The sequence below is a fragment of the Primulina eburnea genome, chromosome 12, assembly GCF_022965805.1.
Source record: "Primulina eburnea isolate SZY01 chromosome 12, ASM2296580v1, whole genome shotgun sequence".
NCBI lineage: Eukaryota > Viridiplantae > Streptophyta > Magnoliopsida > Lamiales > Gesneriaceae > Primulina > Primulina eburnea.
The window spans coordinates 675,506-693,933 of NC_133112.1; the positions used below are offsets into that span (position 1 = coordinate 675,506).

At 34.7% G+C, this 18,428-nt stretch overlaps 1 protein-coding gene across 1 annotated transcript; it reads right to left on the reverse strand.

The window, feature by feature from the left end:
• Nucleotides 1-715: 715 nt before the first annotated feature.
• On the reverse strand, nt 716-18,326 carry LOC140808040 (calcium-transporting ATPase 3, endoplasmic reticulum-type). The gene is made up of 34 exons (XM_073165042.1): nt 18,148-18,326; nt 17,770-17,820; nt 17,572-17,605; nt 16,347-16,364; nt 16,094-16,230; nt 15,131-15,205; nt 14,549-14,594; nt 13,606-13,665; nt 13,438-13,518; nt 12,096-12,181; nt 11,211-11,312; nt 10,816-10,869; nt 10,593-10,694; nt 10,164-10,222; nt 9,395-9,539; nt 8,403-8,510; nt 7,825-7,977; nt 7,610-7,714; nt 7,061-7,257; nt 6,573-6,684; nt 6,279-6,377; nt 6,008-6,153; nt 5,807-5,864; nt 5,378-5,470; nt 4,783-4,833; nt 4,512-4,643; nt 4,215-4,316; nt 3,891-3,945; nt 2,716-2,801; nt 2,164-2,312; nt 1,816-1,921; nt 1,654-1,707; nt 1,417-1,465; nt 716-1,311 (listed from the first exon to the last, which is right to left on the reverse strand). Exons 1-34 carry the CDS (start codon nt 18,178-18,180, stop codon nt 1,244-1,246), a joined length of 3,006 nt encoding a protein of 1,001 aa, XP_073021143.1. The 5' UTR covers nt 18,181-18,326; the 3' UTR covers nt 716-1,243.
• Nucleotides 18,327-18,428: the final 102 nt, after the last annotated feature.

Below are 18,428 nucleotides of genomic sequence, written 5' to 3' on the forward strand. Positions count from 1 at the left end.
CAGTGCCCGCATGGGTAGGGTCGAATGAACCAATTTCAAGTTCTAATTACAAATTAATATCTTTTACACAAAAGCCTTAAACACACACACACACACACACTTATATAATGTTGTATAATAGAAAGTGACAATATTTTTCATGTTCTCCTAATTACATAAAAAAGACCATCTCTTTTTATAAAAGTGGTTTTTTTGTGATAAATTTATATATGTACATTTTCTTTTTTTAAATAAAGATCAAATAAAAGAATTATTCTGACGAACTGATTATTTACTTTTCACAATGTTTTATTTGCTTAAGATAAGAATGGCAGTCTAGCTAGCTATCTCATTAACCTAACCAAACTTAATCGCGGTTTTTATAAAATATTAGGAAAAACGATGTGATACAATTCAATTCGGACGGTTAATAAAAAATTTTGATCACTAGTTGAAAAAGAATTACATAGTAGTTAGGACGCAAAATAGCTTAATTAATTTTATTGCTGGGCAACCTCTTGGGTATTACAGCTCCTGGCCTCTCTTTGCTCTCGCTCATGATCACACACTTGGTGACTCACGGATAAATCTCTATGTAACACCAGGTCAAAGAAATCTCGTGTAGCTTACATTTAATTATTCACACTATTGTCTCAAATTCATCTGAGATTCATGCATGTTAGATCATTCAACGGCATATAATGCGTGCTTCACCCGATTCCATATAGACTTAATATTGATTTACCAAGGTCACCATGAACTATATTAACAAGTAACATGTAAACATCGAAATACGTACATGCTCTTTAATTAATAAAGGGATTCTAGGAATATGTCAATGGTCATGCTGGATCAATATCAATAGTCGTATGTCTCCCATGTTTTTACCATTTCACAGTGCTATTAACTTGACGAGTACAAGAAAAATCCTGACCATCCTAAAATTTCTGCCTGGCTAAGCTACTCTCTTCAAAGTTGCCATCTACCGTAAACATGGCCTTTTACCAAACTTTTTTACTTGATTCTTATTCCGAGCTTTTAAAGTTACACACGGCGTCCCAAAACATTCGGGATTTTGCTCATTTCTACAACAAAACAAGAATTTTAAAGTGACTGAACCTCCACTGACCTCAACAAATCTTGACCCAAAAGTTGGCCGTGTTTCCTCAAGTTAGTCTACGTTTCATCTTTGCAATCCAAGCAGCTAGCATGAAGCACATTAATATTCCTCGAATGATCATGAAGGTAATAGAATGTTCTTCCATCATTTGTCGCGAACTTCTCTTTTAGGAAGTAAATCCACTCTTCTGAATCTGAAATTAAACCGAATGCCTGTAATGAAATAAAAAACTGGCCAATATCAGGTCTGCATGGACTATAAATTTCACAACTACAAACTGCAGGAGATAAAGAAGGGCCAATCAGAACGATTATTACGAGTTGTGTTTCTTGAAACAAACTTCAGTATCTCATCAATTATTATAACCTGCAATGGAGAGATGTACGACGTGAGACGAGGAAACATATTTTATCCACAGCAAAAGATGTTTCACACAATCAATACTTCAAATATCAAAACATCCATTACATCTCCCCTCCCCCCCACCTCTAAGTTTTGAAGCAACCCATAAGTTTACAGGAGAATCATTTAACTTCATAGGAACACAAACTTACAGGAAACGACAGATACAAAACAACGGTCCACTCTGCCCAACTTAGTGGTGTAACCTAGGACAAGAATTTAGCAATGTGAAAAAGACGAATGATGGTTCTCTGCTGAGCAAAGAAGGGGATAAAAAAGTAGTGATTTTCTAAAAGAAAGAAATTGTAACTTACAGAGAAAAGGGCAGAAAGTGGTGGCACGTAAAGGATGAGTACATGAAGCAGCATTGTCAGGACAATTGATCCAAGAAGCCATAAATTACTCCAGGGTGGGATGACCCTACAAGTTGAACACCTAAAGACAGTAATCTATTGTCCACCAAGATAAAAATCAACTATTTCTTAAAATAATTGTTGGATCTAACAAGAAAAATGAAGTCGATTGCTCATTTGTATAGATTTGCACAGTAACTGTGTCAAATCATACAAGTGTAAACAAACAACAGAGAGAAATTGTGAGTTTTGTGATGTTTGAGAGTTTTTAAGTTAAAAAAAAAACTAGAAATACTCTTAGTTACTAACAAGAGCGATTGATTTTCACTGAGGTTGTTCAGTGCATTGAACATCTCGACAACCACAAGTACAGTCATCGAAACAGTTGACGGATGCCGATTACTAAACACGGTGCAAGGATAATCAGTTTCCCTTGTTGAGCAACTATCGAAATTTATCTGGATACACATAAAGAAGTATTAGTTCGTTATTGCTACAAATTAAGAAACAGCAAAACCATATTTGCATCAAACTGTGACAATTATGGGCAGATCTATCAACAGAACAAACAAATAAACTTCAAAGTATAGAGTTACAACAATAAATACTTTCCATGTAGCTGGCCCATGAGTTCTACCGAAGCAGTAACTTGAGCCGGCCCATGAGTTCTACCGAAGCAGTAACTTGAGTCTCAAGTTAGGAAACTCAACTTGAGAAAAACTCAAAAGAAAAACTCATAAAAAATTTGATTTCACTCGCAACTGAAAAAAGGTTAAAGAAATACATGACCATGAAACACTTTAATACAAAAGGGAGAGAACTATTTTAACTAACATATGTTCGTGTTCTCCTAAATCTTACCAGTGCAGAATAAGGTAGTTTAGGCCCGTTATCAGAGTAAAGAAACCACCATACAAATCCAGCAATGGTAGCAAGGCCAACATAAACTGCACCACACAAATCTCACAGTTAAATAATTAAATATTAACAAGAATCAACCTACTCTCGCCTCAAGCTACTTCTAATATAAATGTTCTATCCCAATATCTTTCGTAACCATGGATAAATGTTCATGTTAATCCTAATTCCACAAAAAATGCTTGTCACTCAAAGGGATAACAGTAATCCTCCGGTTAGATATGCTTGTCCATATCTTTGACAGTCTGTTAATCCAGTCCATAAATAGGAAAAAACTGTATCAGCTTTCAACAATCGAGGATGGGTGTTCTTAGAGCTAATAAGTTGTAGTACGGAGCTTAGAAGACAACGGTGATCAATTCGAAGTATCACCAGCTCATATTGTAAACAAAAAAAGAAGCTATTCAGCTAAGCAGTGATGTAAATATCACAAGCTGTTATAAATTTAATTTTCAAACTTAAATTTTACAAAAATGATATTTATATTTTTTGTTGAAAATAATTGCAAACTAATTTTCTGAACCTGGATCTTCCATATTTGTATAATTTCAAGGGAGATGTAATGCCCGATTCAAGAAATTAACAACAATAGAACTCTCTACCTTTAATGGGATCTACACATTCATCCACCTTTAACAGGAAACTTGTCGTTTCTTGCAAAACCTTATTCTGTTTCTTGCAAAACCTTATTCTACTACATTGATTCATTGATTCAGTCCAAAGGCACCAGCAAATTACAGTAAAAGGCTGTCTTTCTGAAACTTATCTTCACGTGCACGAAGGATATGTGTTGAAATTTCCGTTCCAAATTATCCGTTGTGGCGTTTAATTTATTTTTCAAGAGAGCTTGGAAGCTAGAATTTTTCTCTAAATGATTTAAAATGTCCCCACAAAAATTATCACAGGTACTAAAGTCACAAAGTTGCTTATTAACAGTAAGAAAATTTTGATTGAAATTAACTGCCTTCATAAACAGTTAAGTCATTTCACACTTAATCATCTGTATTGCACAAAATAACTTAAGTTGATAAGTTGACTCACAAATGAAATAAAAACCATTATTAATATTGTAAACTGAACAAGAGAAAAATAGTTAGCCATATGTATAGGTTTCCAACCTCCAATAACCAAATAGCGAAAGAACAGCCATCCCGTGACAACAGCTTCATTGACCTGGATATAAAAGTTAAAAATTACTGAAAGTTTTTATTCATCCATGAAAAAGCTCATCGATGCTAAAAAATAAGCTAAAAATGCATAGGAGGAACTAACACATCATGTGTCAACCCATTAAACTATTCATCATCAAAGAGAACATAGGATTGATCATTATTATGTAATAAAAACTGTTTCAGTGTCAGGTTATGCCATTTACTAAGACAAAGCGACATGCTGAAAGTTATACGGTGACAAAACCCTAAGTTAATCCTGTCCCAGAATACCTTGCGAGGTTTAGCCCTCATAACATCCGAGTCTTGTTTATTGAATCCAATAGCAGTGGCAGGTAAACCATCAGTTACCAAATTCACCCAAAGCAACTGGACCTGCAGGCAAATAATGTGTTAATTAAAAAATATAGAGATTCATTTTTACATGGACAAGTAATCTGAAAGAACTTGATGCATGATTGAGAAAAACGAAAAATAAAATAAAATAAAATATCAAAGTAAAAACATGGGGAAACGGAAAACTGTTACAACAAAACATAGGAAGGCTAATGAGCCTAGCTTGTCACTCACTGGTACAAGAGTGTCTGGTATACCAAGCAGCGCAGCTAAAAAAATGCAAACTACTTCACCAATATTTGAAGAGATCATGTATCTGATGAACTGCTTAGTATTGTTGTAAATTGCCCTTCCTTCTGCCACAGCCTGATTAAAATGCAAGAATAGATGACATGATGCAAAATCATTGCACAAATTTTAATAATAATTCAAGCTTATATGAAGATATCAATTTGTATTAATTCGCGAAACTCATGGAAATCGGATATATGCACAAAAATCTTACTGCAACAATTGTAGCAAAATTGTCATCCGCCAGAACCATGTCTGAAGCACTCTGGAAGAGCAACAGATGGAAAAAACCTAACTTAGCAAATGTGCACATACTGAAATTGAAATCTATTGAGACAGGAAATCCTGCCAGTTAGTTGACTGCTATTGTTTAAAATACAAGGATGAACATGAAACCATTATTGAAGACTTGTACGTCAGGTTGATAACAAAAAGAGAAAAAGACGTGTTCTTAAAAGTGCCAGATTTTATTTTGTCATGGAATAAGAAATCAGGATTTCCTTCACCCTAAGCAAATTCTGTAAAGAACAAAAGGAATGAGAGCTGTTTTCACGGTAAACCAAGGAATACCAAGAAATAACCAAGGAAGTTTTAGGTGTTCTTCCTGAGAATCTGGTAAAATTTTAGTATTTGTGGCCAGGTTAAGGTATTGGAAGGGTCTGGCAGGAAGTATGTGAATTGGATGAGGGATGAGATAACTGGAAATATAGGAGCATTTGTCTGAGTGTAAACTGTGTAATCAGACTAAATATCGTCAACTTTTGCTCCTTGGTTTAAACATTACATCAAACTGGCCCCACAAAAAGTACCTTTGCTACTGCAGTGCCTGATCCCATTGCAATTCCTATGTCTGCTTTCTTTAGTGCAGGTGCATCGTTGACTCCATCTCCAGTCATCGCAACCTTAAACAGTCATAGTCTAGGTCTTATCATATCAATATTGGGAGTATATAAATGGAGAACATTTGCCAATATGAATAGATGGAGCCACCACATTCATGTATTGTACAAATATATGTACCATGTACAGTATGAAAGATACAGTAAGATGACTAATATTTTGTCTGCGAGAGATAACAGTTCAATAAGATAGCACAAGAGGGTAAAAAAATTGCATTGTCAGCAAGTATTTCCAGGGATTCAAAAAATGAAAGAACCCAAGAGAAAAATAGCACATTTTCGAAGTGCGGAGAAGATGACAACTGTCCTATGCAAATGATGAAAGTTCTAATGGTTTACCACTTCATTTTGACGCTGCAATGCTTCAACAAGCATCCTCTTGTGAGATGGTTCAACCCTAGCACATGTTTAAGCACATGTGAATTCTAATAGACTAAGAAATGAAAAGAAAAGGCCACAGAAACGGTAGACCCTGAAGCATGAGAAACTCAGACAAAACTTTAAACCTTGAAAGAGAAAAAGAGGACATCAAAAAGATACCTGGTAAAAATTGTCATCCGCTGCAATGCCACTGTCTTTTGCAGGGCTTGAAGCTCCTCAAACTCAGAAGCAGTGTAAGAAAGCCCCGTGAAGTCATCCAAGTGATCAAAAGCACCGATCCTCCGGCATAATGACTCAGCAGTAGTCTAAAAGTATATAATCAATTCAAAGTAACTTCGAATTTCTAAAGTAAAACAAAAGTTTCAGAATTGAGAAAAACAAAAGAATAAAACTAAAATAATATCTGCAGACAATTATTTTATGATTATACCTTGTTATCCCCAGTAACAACTATCACACGAATTCCAGCGGTCATGCAAGAAAGAATAGCATTTCTTACTTCATCCCTCGGTGGATCAAGCATACCAACCTTCAGCATCGGTAAAAACGTAAAAGATGCCCAAACAGGAATTCAGGGAAGCCAAATTAAACATTCAAGTCAAAATGGATCAACAAGGTCAAACCATTACATACGGATTGAATTTGATGAAGCATCTGGTGTATATTTACTATAAAATCAACAAACACCAATATAAATGTGCTGCATATAGAAGCGAAAGCATACCAACCCAATAAATGTAAGGTCTTTTTCATCATTGAAGGACAAAACCTGTTGCCCCGGTGGCATCCTTTTCAAGGCCAGTGCCAAGCATCGTAAAGTTTCTTTTCCTGCAAAACTGATTACAGGACGTGTTTCGCTTTAAGACTCAAAATTTGCAACTTTCTTACAAGTGCCGAATGCAAAATAAAGCAATGAACAAACAAATGTCAGAAGCCCAACTTTTCAGCGAAAAAATTAACCCAATAGTTGCAGGTGCCCATTATCATCAATTAAAAATGGTTCAAGTGCTCTTCTGCAACCAATGCCAGCTACATATCACTGTAAGTTAAGATAAGCTTTACATTGCGAATTTGTCGGTCTTCCTACATGTACTTAAGTGAATAACATTGCAACCTATTTTTTACACGATATATTAACACGGAAATGTACCTATAAACTGGATTTTCAAACAGGGACACATACACAAATATGCAATGCAAATTAGAATCAACCTGTTGAATTTCGACTCTATCTCAGCTCTAATGTTTGATGTTAGAGGAACAGTTGAACCATCATCATTGCATAAAATGCTCGTGCATCTAGAAAGAATACTCTCTGGGGCACCTTTTGAGAACATGATTTCTATCTGTTTCCGGTTACAGAGCACACTCATCATTTTTCGATCACGAGAGAACTCCAACAGAGATACCTAGAAGCATTATAACATCGAGATAGAGATTATAAAATTGAATTCCCCACATGACAGACAAGAAGTTCAGACTATGTCATGACCAAAAATTATAAGAGTATATGATGTTACCTTTATTTACCCTACACACAAGAAAAAGTTCTTCACATAATTATTCAAGGGTTATCCGGTGACCATAAATAAGTGATTGTCCGAACTTTGGTGGTTACAAATGAATTATCAACTTGATTTCGTACCAATACTAAAAAGTTCATATGCATAAAATAGAGAAATGCATGATCAAAAATCCTAACATGCTGATAAGATAGTGCCAATATTCCATACTCCACAATAGCATGCAATTCAAGCCAACCTTTTTGAACTGGCTCTCCCAATAACGATTACAATAAGATGCACGTTCATGCTTGCTCAGCATATTAAGAGCCGAAGGCATTGAATCAAAACCAGGAAGGCCAATCTGTAAGATATGTTAAGAGGAGTTTGCTTTATGGAAGAGAAATATGATGCGATGAAAAAAGAGGATTGATTAAAATATACTAGAATCAGTTGCAGTATAATCGAACCAACCTTTTCCGTCAGAACCCTGAGAGCTACTTCAGTTGACTCACCAATCTTTTCATAACTTCGCTTCTCTGGGTTATATTGAATCACAGATTCATTGCATAGCGCTGAGCACATTGCTATATGAAGAAGACAATGAAATTGTGCTGGGATCTCAAGCTGCATTATATTCCAAACAAAACATTTACAAACAACTAAGAAAACAAAGCAATCATCAGGTACTTGCAAAATTGACACATAAGGTATAAAAGAGAGAAAAACAGAGCCAATAGGAAAATACATGAAACTCTAAAAATCTGGAAAACCCAAAAAACAGAGCAAACACGGTTTAACAAAATCTTCTTTCTGATGGAATCATAATCATATCCAAGCTAATAAACATATAGATGATAATAAATAGTAGAAAGCATTATGCCAAGTGAGCCGATTTTTAAAATTTGGTACTTAGATATTAGAGACAACATGGTAAACATAATAATTATAAATTAATTATGGAAGAATACGTGATTCAGGAGGAATTATAAATTACACAGTGAAAGATAAGTATAAATGGAAAACATCAACTATGTAATGAAAATAACTACCTGCACCCCGGTGTCGTCAAAGAGAAAACCTTCTGGTGCATATGTGGTACCACTTACGTGGTACTCAACAGTACCAGGACCACGATCCACTGAATGAAGAACACATATCTGGCCATTCAAAAAGTATATTTATTCACCTCTCAGAAGTCCAAATGAGGAGAGTATTGTGCACCTAAGCAGTGGTTTAAAATATAATGCATCGGAAAAAAAGGAGGAATAATGAAAAATCAAAATTTTAAAACAAGTTAACTGAATAATACATAACTACAATAATGGTGACATATCTTGTAGTAAGGCAAGGATAGTCTAATACATAACTACAATAATGGTGACAAATTAACTGAATCATAATAAATCAAGGATCCTAAAGGAAACAATGTTGTTTAGATATTTTGTGATCCCGTTGGCTGTCACAAAACTTTGTTCCTCGCCCCTCAGGTTATGATTCGTTGGTAGATTCTATTCATTCTGAATTCAACTCGTAGCTTTGTTTCTAGGGTCTGAGAGCACATTTCTTCGGTGGTTATCTATTTTTGTCTACCCTCGAATGTGTACTTAAGTGGTACAAGAAGTTCCCCAGATTTTCTTGTATCATTAAGGCTCAAGGCTCAGGTTCTTATTATCTAACAATGTCCATATTTGGGTAGCTAGAAACTGAAAGCTTTTTGACAATGAAGCCCCACAATTGACCTTCCAGTACATAAGATAAAACTCATGATTTCAATATATGTTTCTATATCTCTGTAGACGCCCTTGTGGGATGATGCTTTTTTAATTATCAATTAATTCAATTTACAAATCAAAGAAGAAGAAACGGAAAGGAAGATTAATGACACTAACAATGAAAGTGACCGTGCCAATGCAATAATTCTCGACCATAGATAAAAATAATTAGGAAAGGGAAGGATGTGATTTGTGATTTAAATGAAAAACCAAACAATATAAAATAATGTAATTATAAAGAATAAATTAGGGAAAGTATAAATGAGCACCTTTGAGACAGACATCATATTGGTAGTCAGAGTACCCGTCTTGTCACTGCAAATCACTGTAGTGCAACCCAATGTCTCTACTGACGGTAATGACCTTACAATAGCATTTAAACGAGCCATTCGCTTGGTTCCAAGAGCCAGACACCTGAAAACATTACAAGGAAAAGTACAAGCTGTAAGTTTGGTGAGAATAACGAGCTGCATCTAAATAAAAGATCATTTGTCACGCAAAACACAATGAGCACCTCTGAACAACTAAACGATTGAAAATCAGAGACTGGATGACAGTGAATCAGGTAACCACAATAGTTTAACAGCCTGAATCCCACTCACATTAACAATGCGGATAATGCGACATCATGAACAACGCAAGCAAAACTCAGTAAGAAATACAAAACTTCTAAGTGGTTGCCCAGATGATATAGGGGAAAAAACTTGGTAATTGAGACAAGACTTCTAATTGGTCCCCAAATGAAACATCTATCATTTGAACATAGAGGAAATGAAACTTGGACCGGATGCACAAAACTGATGTTAAAGGAGAAAACCTGAAACTGCAAAGAGTTAAGCCAAATTTTGCACTACCAAAAAACAAGGTTCTTCTGAAGTTAATACTCTATGTGAACAACATACCAAATTTCTTAATTCTGCAACATACAAACATCTAATTTCAAATCATTTTTTCTTGAGGAAGTACCAAGAGAGCGTTCAAAATGTAACATCCACATCACATAAATAGCATAATCAAATACGAAGGTTAAGCACTTACGTTGTAACAACAGCAGGAAGCCCTTCAGGAATTGCTGCAACAGCAAGAGCAACTGCAATCTAGAAAGCGCAAAACAAAATTAGCTTTATCACCCATAACATTAAGATAAGTCATTATAAACAACAATATGGAGGTTGATATAAAGTCGATATATTACATCAGAGAGAGAAAATAATAAAATTTGAAGGAAATAGAAGCAAAATCTATTGAGTATTTTATATAAATGAATTTAAGAGTTTAAGGGGAAACATCGCTGCACTGAAATGTTTTGGCATGCAACCTCACGTTATGCACCAAAAATAGTTATTGGCGCATATTTAGTCACACCCATGTTAAAAACTTTATCCAGTTGAAAGCATAGTGGATATTAATATCTTATACCCCTACAACCTATCATAGAAAAATTTCACATAAAACCCAGCCACAAACCTTGAAGTAGTGTATTGCACCTTGCAAGAAGCCACCATGAATAGGATCCCGAAAATGACCTATGTTCACAATCCAAACTAATATACAAATGCCTGCAATAACCTAGAGAAAGCAAGCAATATTAAAAGAAATTAGATAACTAGTAGCATATTCAAATGGATAATGATACATGGATCAAATACAAAAGTACGCATAAACCGAGAAGGTTGATATTTACAATCACCTTAGCCAAAAAGGAACCAAATTCATCCAACTTCTTCTTAAGAGGGGTTGCATCCTGCATTATACAATGGTCAACTGCAACGATCTGAATCTAGCAGCTACTCTGATGAGGATATATATTTGGTAGCAGTAAAACCAACAAATATCAAAAGGAGGGAACAACATATAAAGGCCTTAGATCAAGTCATCAAGTTCTCTCTACTGTAGAGCCAAAACTAACAAGTGACATGTATTTATCCAAGGGATGATATTTTGCATATTGAGAACGCTATAGAAACAGCCATGAGTTATTGGAGCAATCCTCCACCATCCATCATTTTTTTTACTGGCAATACAAAGGAACTCAATACCAACCAAAGAGCTACCCATATTTGAGAAAATAATATAGAAACTCACGTCTTCTGTGATCAGCATAGAGTCACGTATGCTTCCCATTGCAGTATTAGAGCCAACTCCTACGACAACAGCTCTAGCTCTTCCAGCAACTACAACTGTTCCCTAGATAATAAATGCAGGCAAATGTTGAACGTTATGGGCTCATAAATAGCTATCAAGGAAGTTCTTGAAGTAAGGAACAACAATGAATAAAGATACTCCAAGTTGCATTCACCCGCACTAGGCCTTGGGCCATCTAATATGGTAATTCAACAGATATTTTGGTAGATCCATTTATAATATATTCCAGTTTGATAGGTTGGAGTTCAACTACGGTGCTATCAGCATTTTCCATGTTCAGTTTAACTATTTTTCCACCGCAGGAAGTCGATAAATATCTGGTTATAAAATCCAAATGACCTTCTTTTATAGGACAATTATTTACTTACGTCCCAAACCATGTGCTTATAGCTAATACTATCATGAAATGTGGATTTATGGAGCAGGAGGGGGAGGGGTGATTAAAGAAAACTTGAGTCTCAATTAACAAGTCTCCACATCGTGAAAGATCGGTGATCAGTTTCTTTTCTTCTCGTTTTTCACTAATAGCAGCAGCATAAATTGGGGGGGCAGGCGAAAAACAAAACTTTTCAAAGTGATCATCAAACATCATCAAAACAGGGTTGCCTTCTATTCCCGAATTTAGAATGAAATGAAAAATCAAACAATTAGGCCACTATGGCACTAAAACATGATGAAATGTTCCTAACATGAATACTTCATCAATGCACAACACTGTCAGCTCACAATCTTCATAATATTGCATGCACTTGACATCATGTGCTTTGCAGCATAGCCATGACTGCACATATCAAATGCATACCAGGAGAAGCATTCAAAATTTACCGAAAATAAAATGTTTGTCTTGTCTTGGTATACTGCATTAGTCACATTGGTGGCATCCAGTTCTTTTTCCACAGAAAAGCTCTCACCTGTAGTTAGTCAATGAATAATATCTTTTATACCTTTGATAAACACTAAGGGACTAACGTTGAAAGAATGACAAAACCACCGGAAAATATGATTAGATAGTCATTAAATAGCAAGATCATTATCCACAAAAAATAAATATTTAAAACTATACAAATATGACGGTGCGCTTAATAAACTAGAGATGGAAACTCAAATTTCTTTTCAAATGACAGTGCACCGGTATTTAGTAAATGGCCGACAAAGTTCCAAACTCCTACATCTTCTGTTTAAGTTGAAGGAGAACAAGTATCATGAACAGCGTAATATGAAAAGCTCTCCAATCCAGCACTTGGCCAAGACACGAGATATGGGCTCAACCAAAGCTTAATTAAACCAAAGACCTTACCCAACATGCCATGGACAATATTTTCCTTGTAATAATTCTTGAAAAGGATTAAATACAACGCCTTTACTTTTTATTTTTACTACACCAAAGAGGTTTGAGTTATTGATAGAATTTAAATCATCTCTTAATCTTATAACTTTTTCTTTTGCCAAAGTTATTCACTAATAATTATTTATAATAAATTTCATGCTTTATTTATAAACATTGTTAGCTTTTTTTTCCTATTAAATTTTTTATGATGTATCTCCCCACACAATTGACAATACCTAAATTAACTTTTAATTTCAAAGCACATATTTTATATGACGTGGAATTTACTTGTTAAAACATTTTTTCCAAGAATTTCAACTTAATCTCTGTTTGATATTCTTGTGTTCTTTTCTTCTGTTTTCTTCACCCAAAATCTGAAACTCACAGAACCCATGACCCATCTTCCTCTTCATCCCTTTGCTGCACCCACCCTACCACCCATCAGTCTCCACCAGGTTTCTTTTTTCCCTGTGGCACTTAGCGCCTCCAGGCTCCATCAATCTTCTCTCTTCACACTTTTAAAACATCACCACACACAACTCTGTTCGAGTAGTGGAAGCTTGAGTTCAAAAGCGAAACAATTGATCTCAGGGAGCTGCTTCAAGGTTAATAGTGGTGTCACACAGGAGGGAGCTTCAGTGAGGTGGGTGGTTTAGAGGGTAATATAACTCGACTTGACTTATAATTTACATATTATTATTTACACGGTATAGTTGTAACTAAATTCTAACACATTTCTCAGCCTTACTCAAAATTATTGCAATAATGAGTGGGGACGAGGTTTAAATTTTACTGCAGCTGGTCTCAGGGGAGGAGGTCAATATTTTATACAGTACCCACCTGTAAGAATCGCTTGATCAACTCGTAATTGATCACTCAGCATCTCTGTCATCCTCATGTCTGCTGGAATCTTGCATCCCACTAATAGAACAAACCACTGAAATTAATTCACTGAAAAATTTGCAGTCTAGGAACTTACAAATGCTAAACAAGCAATGACTAACATACCGCTGACCTCTACAATATCCCCAGGGACAAGATCTGTGGCAGGTAATATTGAGAAGCAACCTATCACAATTGTTGAAAAGTAAAACGTCATTACAAATAATGAGCAGTCATATACCACGTATATGCAAATGATTTAGCATCAAGTAACAAGCAGAAGAGGATTACAAAGTCAAGATGACAATAATCATATCTCGTGGAAACTACGAGCTCCAAAGGGCCCGAGCTCTCGTTCTCAATACACGAAATATCAACAGCTGAACAGCACATGTATTTAAATTGTGAAAGCATTTATCAAAATGCTAATTGGAAATTAGTGAGAATGCTACTCAACACACCCAAATGTAATCCATACACACCCTCACCCATGCAACTCATACTTGCACAAGGAAAAGTGAAGTAAGGAGCAAGTTTAATCAAATTTGAGCCCTTTAGTTATTGTGGGATGGATATAGGTTTTGCTTGCCGAACTACGTAAGTCATGTGTTGTGTTGAGTTATGTATTTAATATGTTCTTACTACTTTAAAATTCAACATTTATCACAATAACCATCTAAAATGTGACACGGTCTCTTAAACACAGCATATGGTAAGTCTATCAAAAACAGCCAGAAAACAGAATCAGATCACACGTGGGTATCAAGTTCTTCACCCCTCAGCACAGATAGAACAAGAGACATACAATAGCTATACATTAGATAAGCCTCGGTTATAAAATAAAAAATCTATCTCATTCCAACAAAGGACACGAATAATGGATTGACCCATAAACTAGTTAAATTACACAATATCGTCACCAATCTAGATAAAAATAATGACCGATCATCGCTCTAAAAAATCAATATACTTTGTGACAAAACTATATCAGGCACTAAATATCTAAAATCAATCTATGCCATCACTGAAAATGAGACATCTCCATAACCTCACAAAATGTTTTTTTTACCATTTCGTAGAACAGTTGCAACATCGGCTTGGTATGCACGCAGCTCCTGCAATCCAAACAGATATGCAATTATATTTAATTTGCTGTGACATCGAGGAAAACACAGAAAGTCATAATTTCGATGATTATAAAAAAGGAAAAAATAAAATCAAGAGCAAGTGTCTGGATTGAGAATTATTGCTAGTAAAATGTGATCTTGATGGAGAAAATGGTACACCAGTGCCCAAAATTAAAAGTCTTCTGTTTTTTTTAAGTGAAAAAGTCTTTTGTTTTGAATTTTTGATGGAATCACAAAATCGACACTTAGTTGTAGCATGTTACTAAAATTCTTAGTTGATCTATATGAGATTTATATCCAAGGAACACGGACCAACTCTTTGACAAAATGCATTAAGAAGCATTTGACAATTTATGGATAATGTTAATTTTCATTCCTTGTACTTGTAAATCTTGTGAGGAATATGATTTGGTGCAAGTTGCAATGACAACAAGTAGACCAGTACATAGAAGGGAATCAAAATTTGATAGGAAGAGCATAAGAAAATTTTAATACATCTCAGACATCCAGAATGCCAAACTGACCTCGAGGGCTTTCTCCGCATTTGTTTCTGTGATTACTCCAACAGCCGCATTTGCAGCCAGTATCATTAGAATAACCTATAAAATTTAATATTCAAATTTTTTAAAAGACACAAAAACATCAGTTACGGTCAACCTTTATTTCCGGGTTACTCTGACAACAACATCTGTAGCCAGTAACACAAGGATAACATATAAAATAAACAGGTTTGAATTTTTTTTAAAGAATCGAAAAAATCAGATACACAATGTTGGTTGATTAATAACAAGGTAAACAAACTCCAAAGCTCAATTCATTGTTCTTCCAGAGAGAGTTTATTTTTACATCATAAGTATTAGAATCACAGGGACACTAATGGTCAGTAAAGTAGTATCAAGGCAAGGCAAAACACACACCTTATTGAAGTATGGTGCACAGAGAGACATTGCACTACATTCTAAATATTTGAAATAAAATTTCATCACCATGCCTAAATTTTTTTTAAAGATGATAGAACAAATATTCATTAAAAATGAATTAATATCATATTCAATCTCACTTTAAAATCACCATCAATACATTTAATGTGGATTTATAAGTTGCATTTAATTTTTAACAACCAAGGCTCGTGCATCATGACAAAAACATGTGCTACATTTAAGTCCTGTGCGTCTGTGTGCAATTGAGCATAGTTGCAACATAGCTCCTACCCAGCCCATCTCTATTACATAAGCAATATCAGAGCAACATGTAATTGCTCAAGTCTGGTTGCATGATTGAGCTAATCGGCACATGGTGAAACACGATATTATCCCGGTCTCTTAGTCAACTATCACGACCGATCCTATATAATGAGAACAAGCTTCTAAAGATCTGAAACTTGTGAAATGATTAGGACATTGTAGGTCATGGAATCAGCCAAAATGCACATATATCTGTGGCCCTGTAAAATCTATTAAAAAAAATGTAAAAAGCTGTTATCTTACCGAAGACTCCAAAAAGGCAGATAAGCCTGTCTCTCCATTAGCCAATGCCAGAATGAAAGAGACAAAAGCAGCTGCAATTAATATCTTTACAAGCAAATCATCAAATTGTTTAAGCACTAATTTCCAAAAAGGAGTGTCTGCAATACAAATGAAGAGGTTAGAAATCACTCCATTTCATGAAATAGCAGAAAGAGTCTTATGCATATTAAGAAGTGATTCCAAAAGATGTCGAGAAAGATTCAGGTCTACTTACTTGGTTCTTCAGGCAGCACTGGAGCAAGCATAGCGCACATGCATCCAAAGAGTCACAAGACACATTAGAGATGATAAAACAGACAATAGCATATCACAACTAAGTTTTCCTCAGAAATATCTAAAAGTTAGTCAGATGAAGTAGAAGGACTAAAACACAGGAAACCAATAATCATCCAGGAATCAAGTTAAGTCAGAGAATCACGTACATGGCTTTATTTGATAAGCTCAGTTAACAAAACTACTTGCATTTCACAATGCGGATACTGTTGCCAATCTGACATACTCTAAGTCGACAATGAATCTCTTTGACACATATTTTGTTTTTATTTGTTATTTCTGTTAGTTGCAAAAATGATTTTTTATTTTTTGTGAAACAAATAAACAGGCATCTATTACAGAAGATGTTTTTTTACTAGAAATAGAAATAGGTACCTGTGTGGGAGAAACATTCAAAAACAGGTTTTTATTAATAAGTGACTACATACATTACCAGTAGTTTATTTTCATATGTATGTTATCTTCTACACAATTTTAAAAAAAAAATTGTTGTACATTTGATTTAACAAATAAAATTGTTGTACATTTTGTGTATCACTAGATCACTAGTGTGATATAATGTGTAATTAGGAAGGTCATCTGCTATAATCGATGACTTTTGTAATCTTTTTAATCACTTAAATTAATATTTTGTTTCCTATCAAAAAAAAAAATATGTAAAGGTGTTTTAGTTATGAAAACAGTATATGTAAACATGGAAAATATAGAAACGGCAAATATAGAAACAGGGGGATTGTTAACTATTTCTCTAGTGATAGGTGCTCCCAAATAAAACTCTTATTTCTTATTTCTCGAACGGTCAAATTCAAGTTGTTTTATGGGATAAAAAACAGGACGGGCAGATACTTAGTTCCAAAAGAAAAAGAATACTTAGAATTACAAAGATGAATATAATTTTTTAAGAAGCAATTCTTAGATTTTCCTTTACAAATTTACAGAGAAAAATTTAAGAACCACTTTTTGTAGAAGTTGCAAACACTCCACATACGAAACCACTTTTCGTACTGCCACCCACAAAACAATTAAAAAAAATCGAAGATATTGGTATCGGTTCTCTCGAACACCACATAGTAAAACTCACCCACAAACTACTCTGAGTATAGATGTTCAAGTCCTACGTTTCTGAATTGATGAATTATGACCACTTATAATAATACAGCACTAACCATTTTTTCCATACAATCTTCCATGCTCTGCCACCTGAAACATCCAAAGATAACCAATTTCAAGAGCAAAACTCCAAATAATAAAAATTACAAGTATCTTCAATCGAATGCTTTTTCACATCGATGGATATTAAGAAAAACAAATTAGTACATGGTAAATTTAAAACGATCGAGCGATGGTTAACGTCTAGAAATTACCTGGAAATCTGTCAATCCACGACTTGAATCCACCGCAAAGAATTCCAAAACCTATGCAAATGGTCACGATATGATAAAATGGATTAAAATCTCAAGTTGACAGCTACGTCTAATTGCCGCCTCTTAAAACAATAACTCAAAAGATTATCAATTTCCCATGATCACCGAATGAGAGAAATAGAAAGGGGTAAAAAGGAAGACTAGTTCCAATAACCACTAAATCAATCCAACCGTTTCACATCCCTTGATCGAATCTTGAAACAAAAAGCTAACAATAAACATCAAAATCTTAAATTTGGTCAATTCAAAGCATCACCTTGGCTTTCCATGATTAATTAACAGGATCTGAATGCACACAGAGTAAACAAAATAACTAACCTCTGGGACAGATCTAGCATATGCATTTTCCATTCGCAAATTCACGAAGGAAAGATAGACAACTAAAGGAATGCTTTGCTTCTGTCTATCAAGAATGAAGAGAGGAAGCGATCCACCAAAAAAAGCTACCGTTGGTTTATTATTGTGTTTCGTAAATGCAGTTAAACTTTAGGGTTTACGAACCATTATCAAGGATTAAAAAACAGGATGGATGAATTATAAATTTTTAAATGGTCAGAATCATTAGTAATATTGGTTTTATATGATTAGATTAATTATTA

Excerpts from the sequence above, each read along its gene's own strand:
- LOC140808040 (XM_073165042.1), bottom strand. The coding sequence starts at position 18,180 with ATGGAAAATGCATATGCTAGATCTGTCCCAGAG. Across the intron at positions 6,378-6,572 it reads ACCTTACATTTATTGGGTTG|GTTGGTATGCTTGATCCACC; the intron begins GTATGCTTTCGC and ends CCGATGCTGAAG. Across the intron at positions 4,644-4,782 it reads ATTTTGCTACAATTGTTGCA|GCTGTGGCAGAAGGAAGGGC; the intron begins GTAAGATTTTTG and ends CATTTTAATCAG.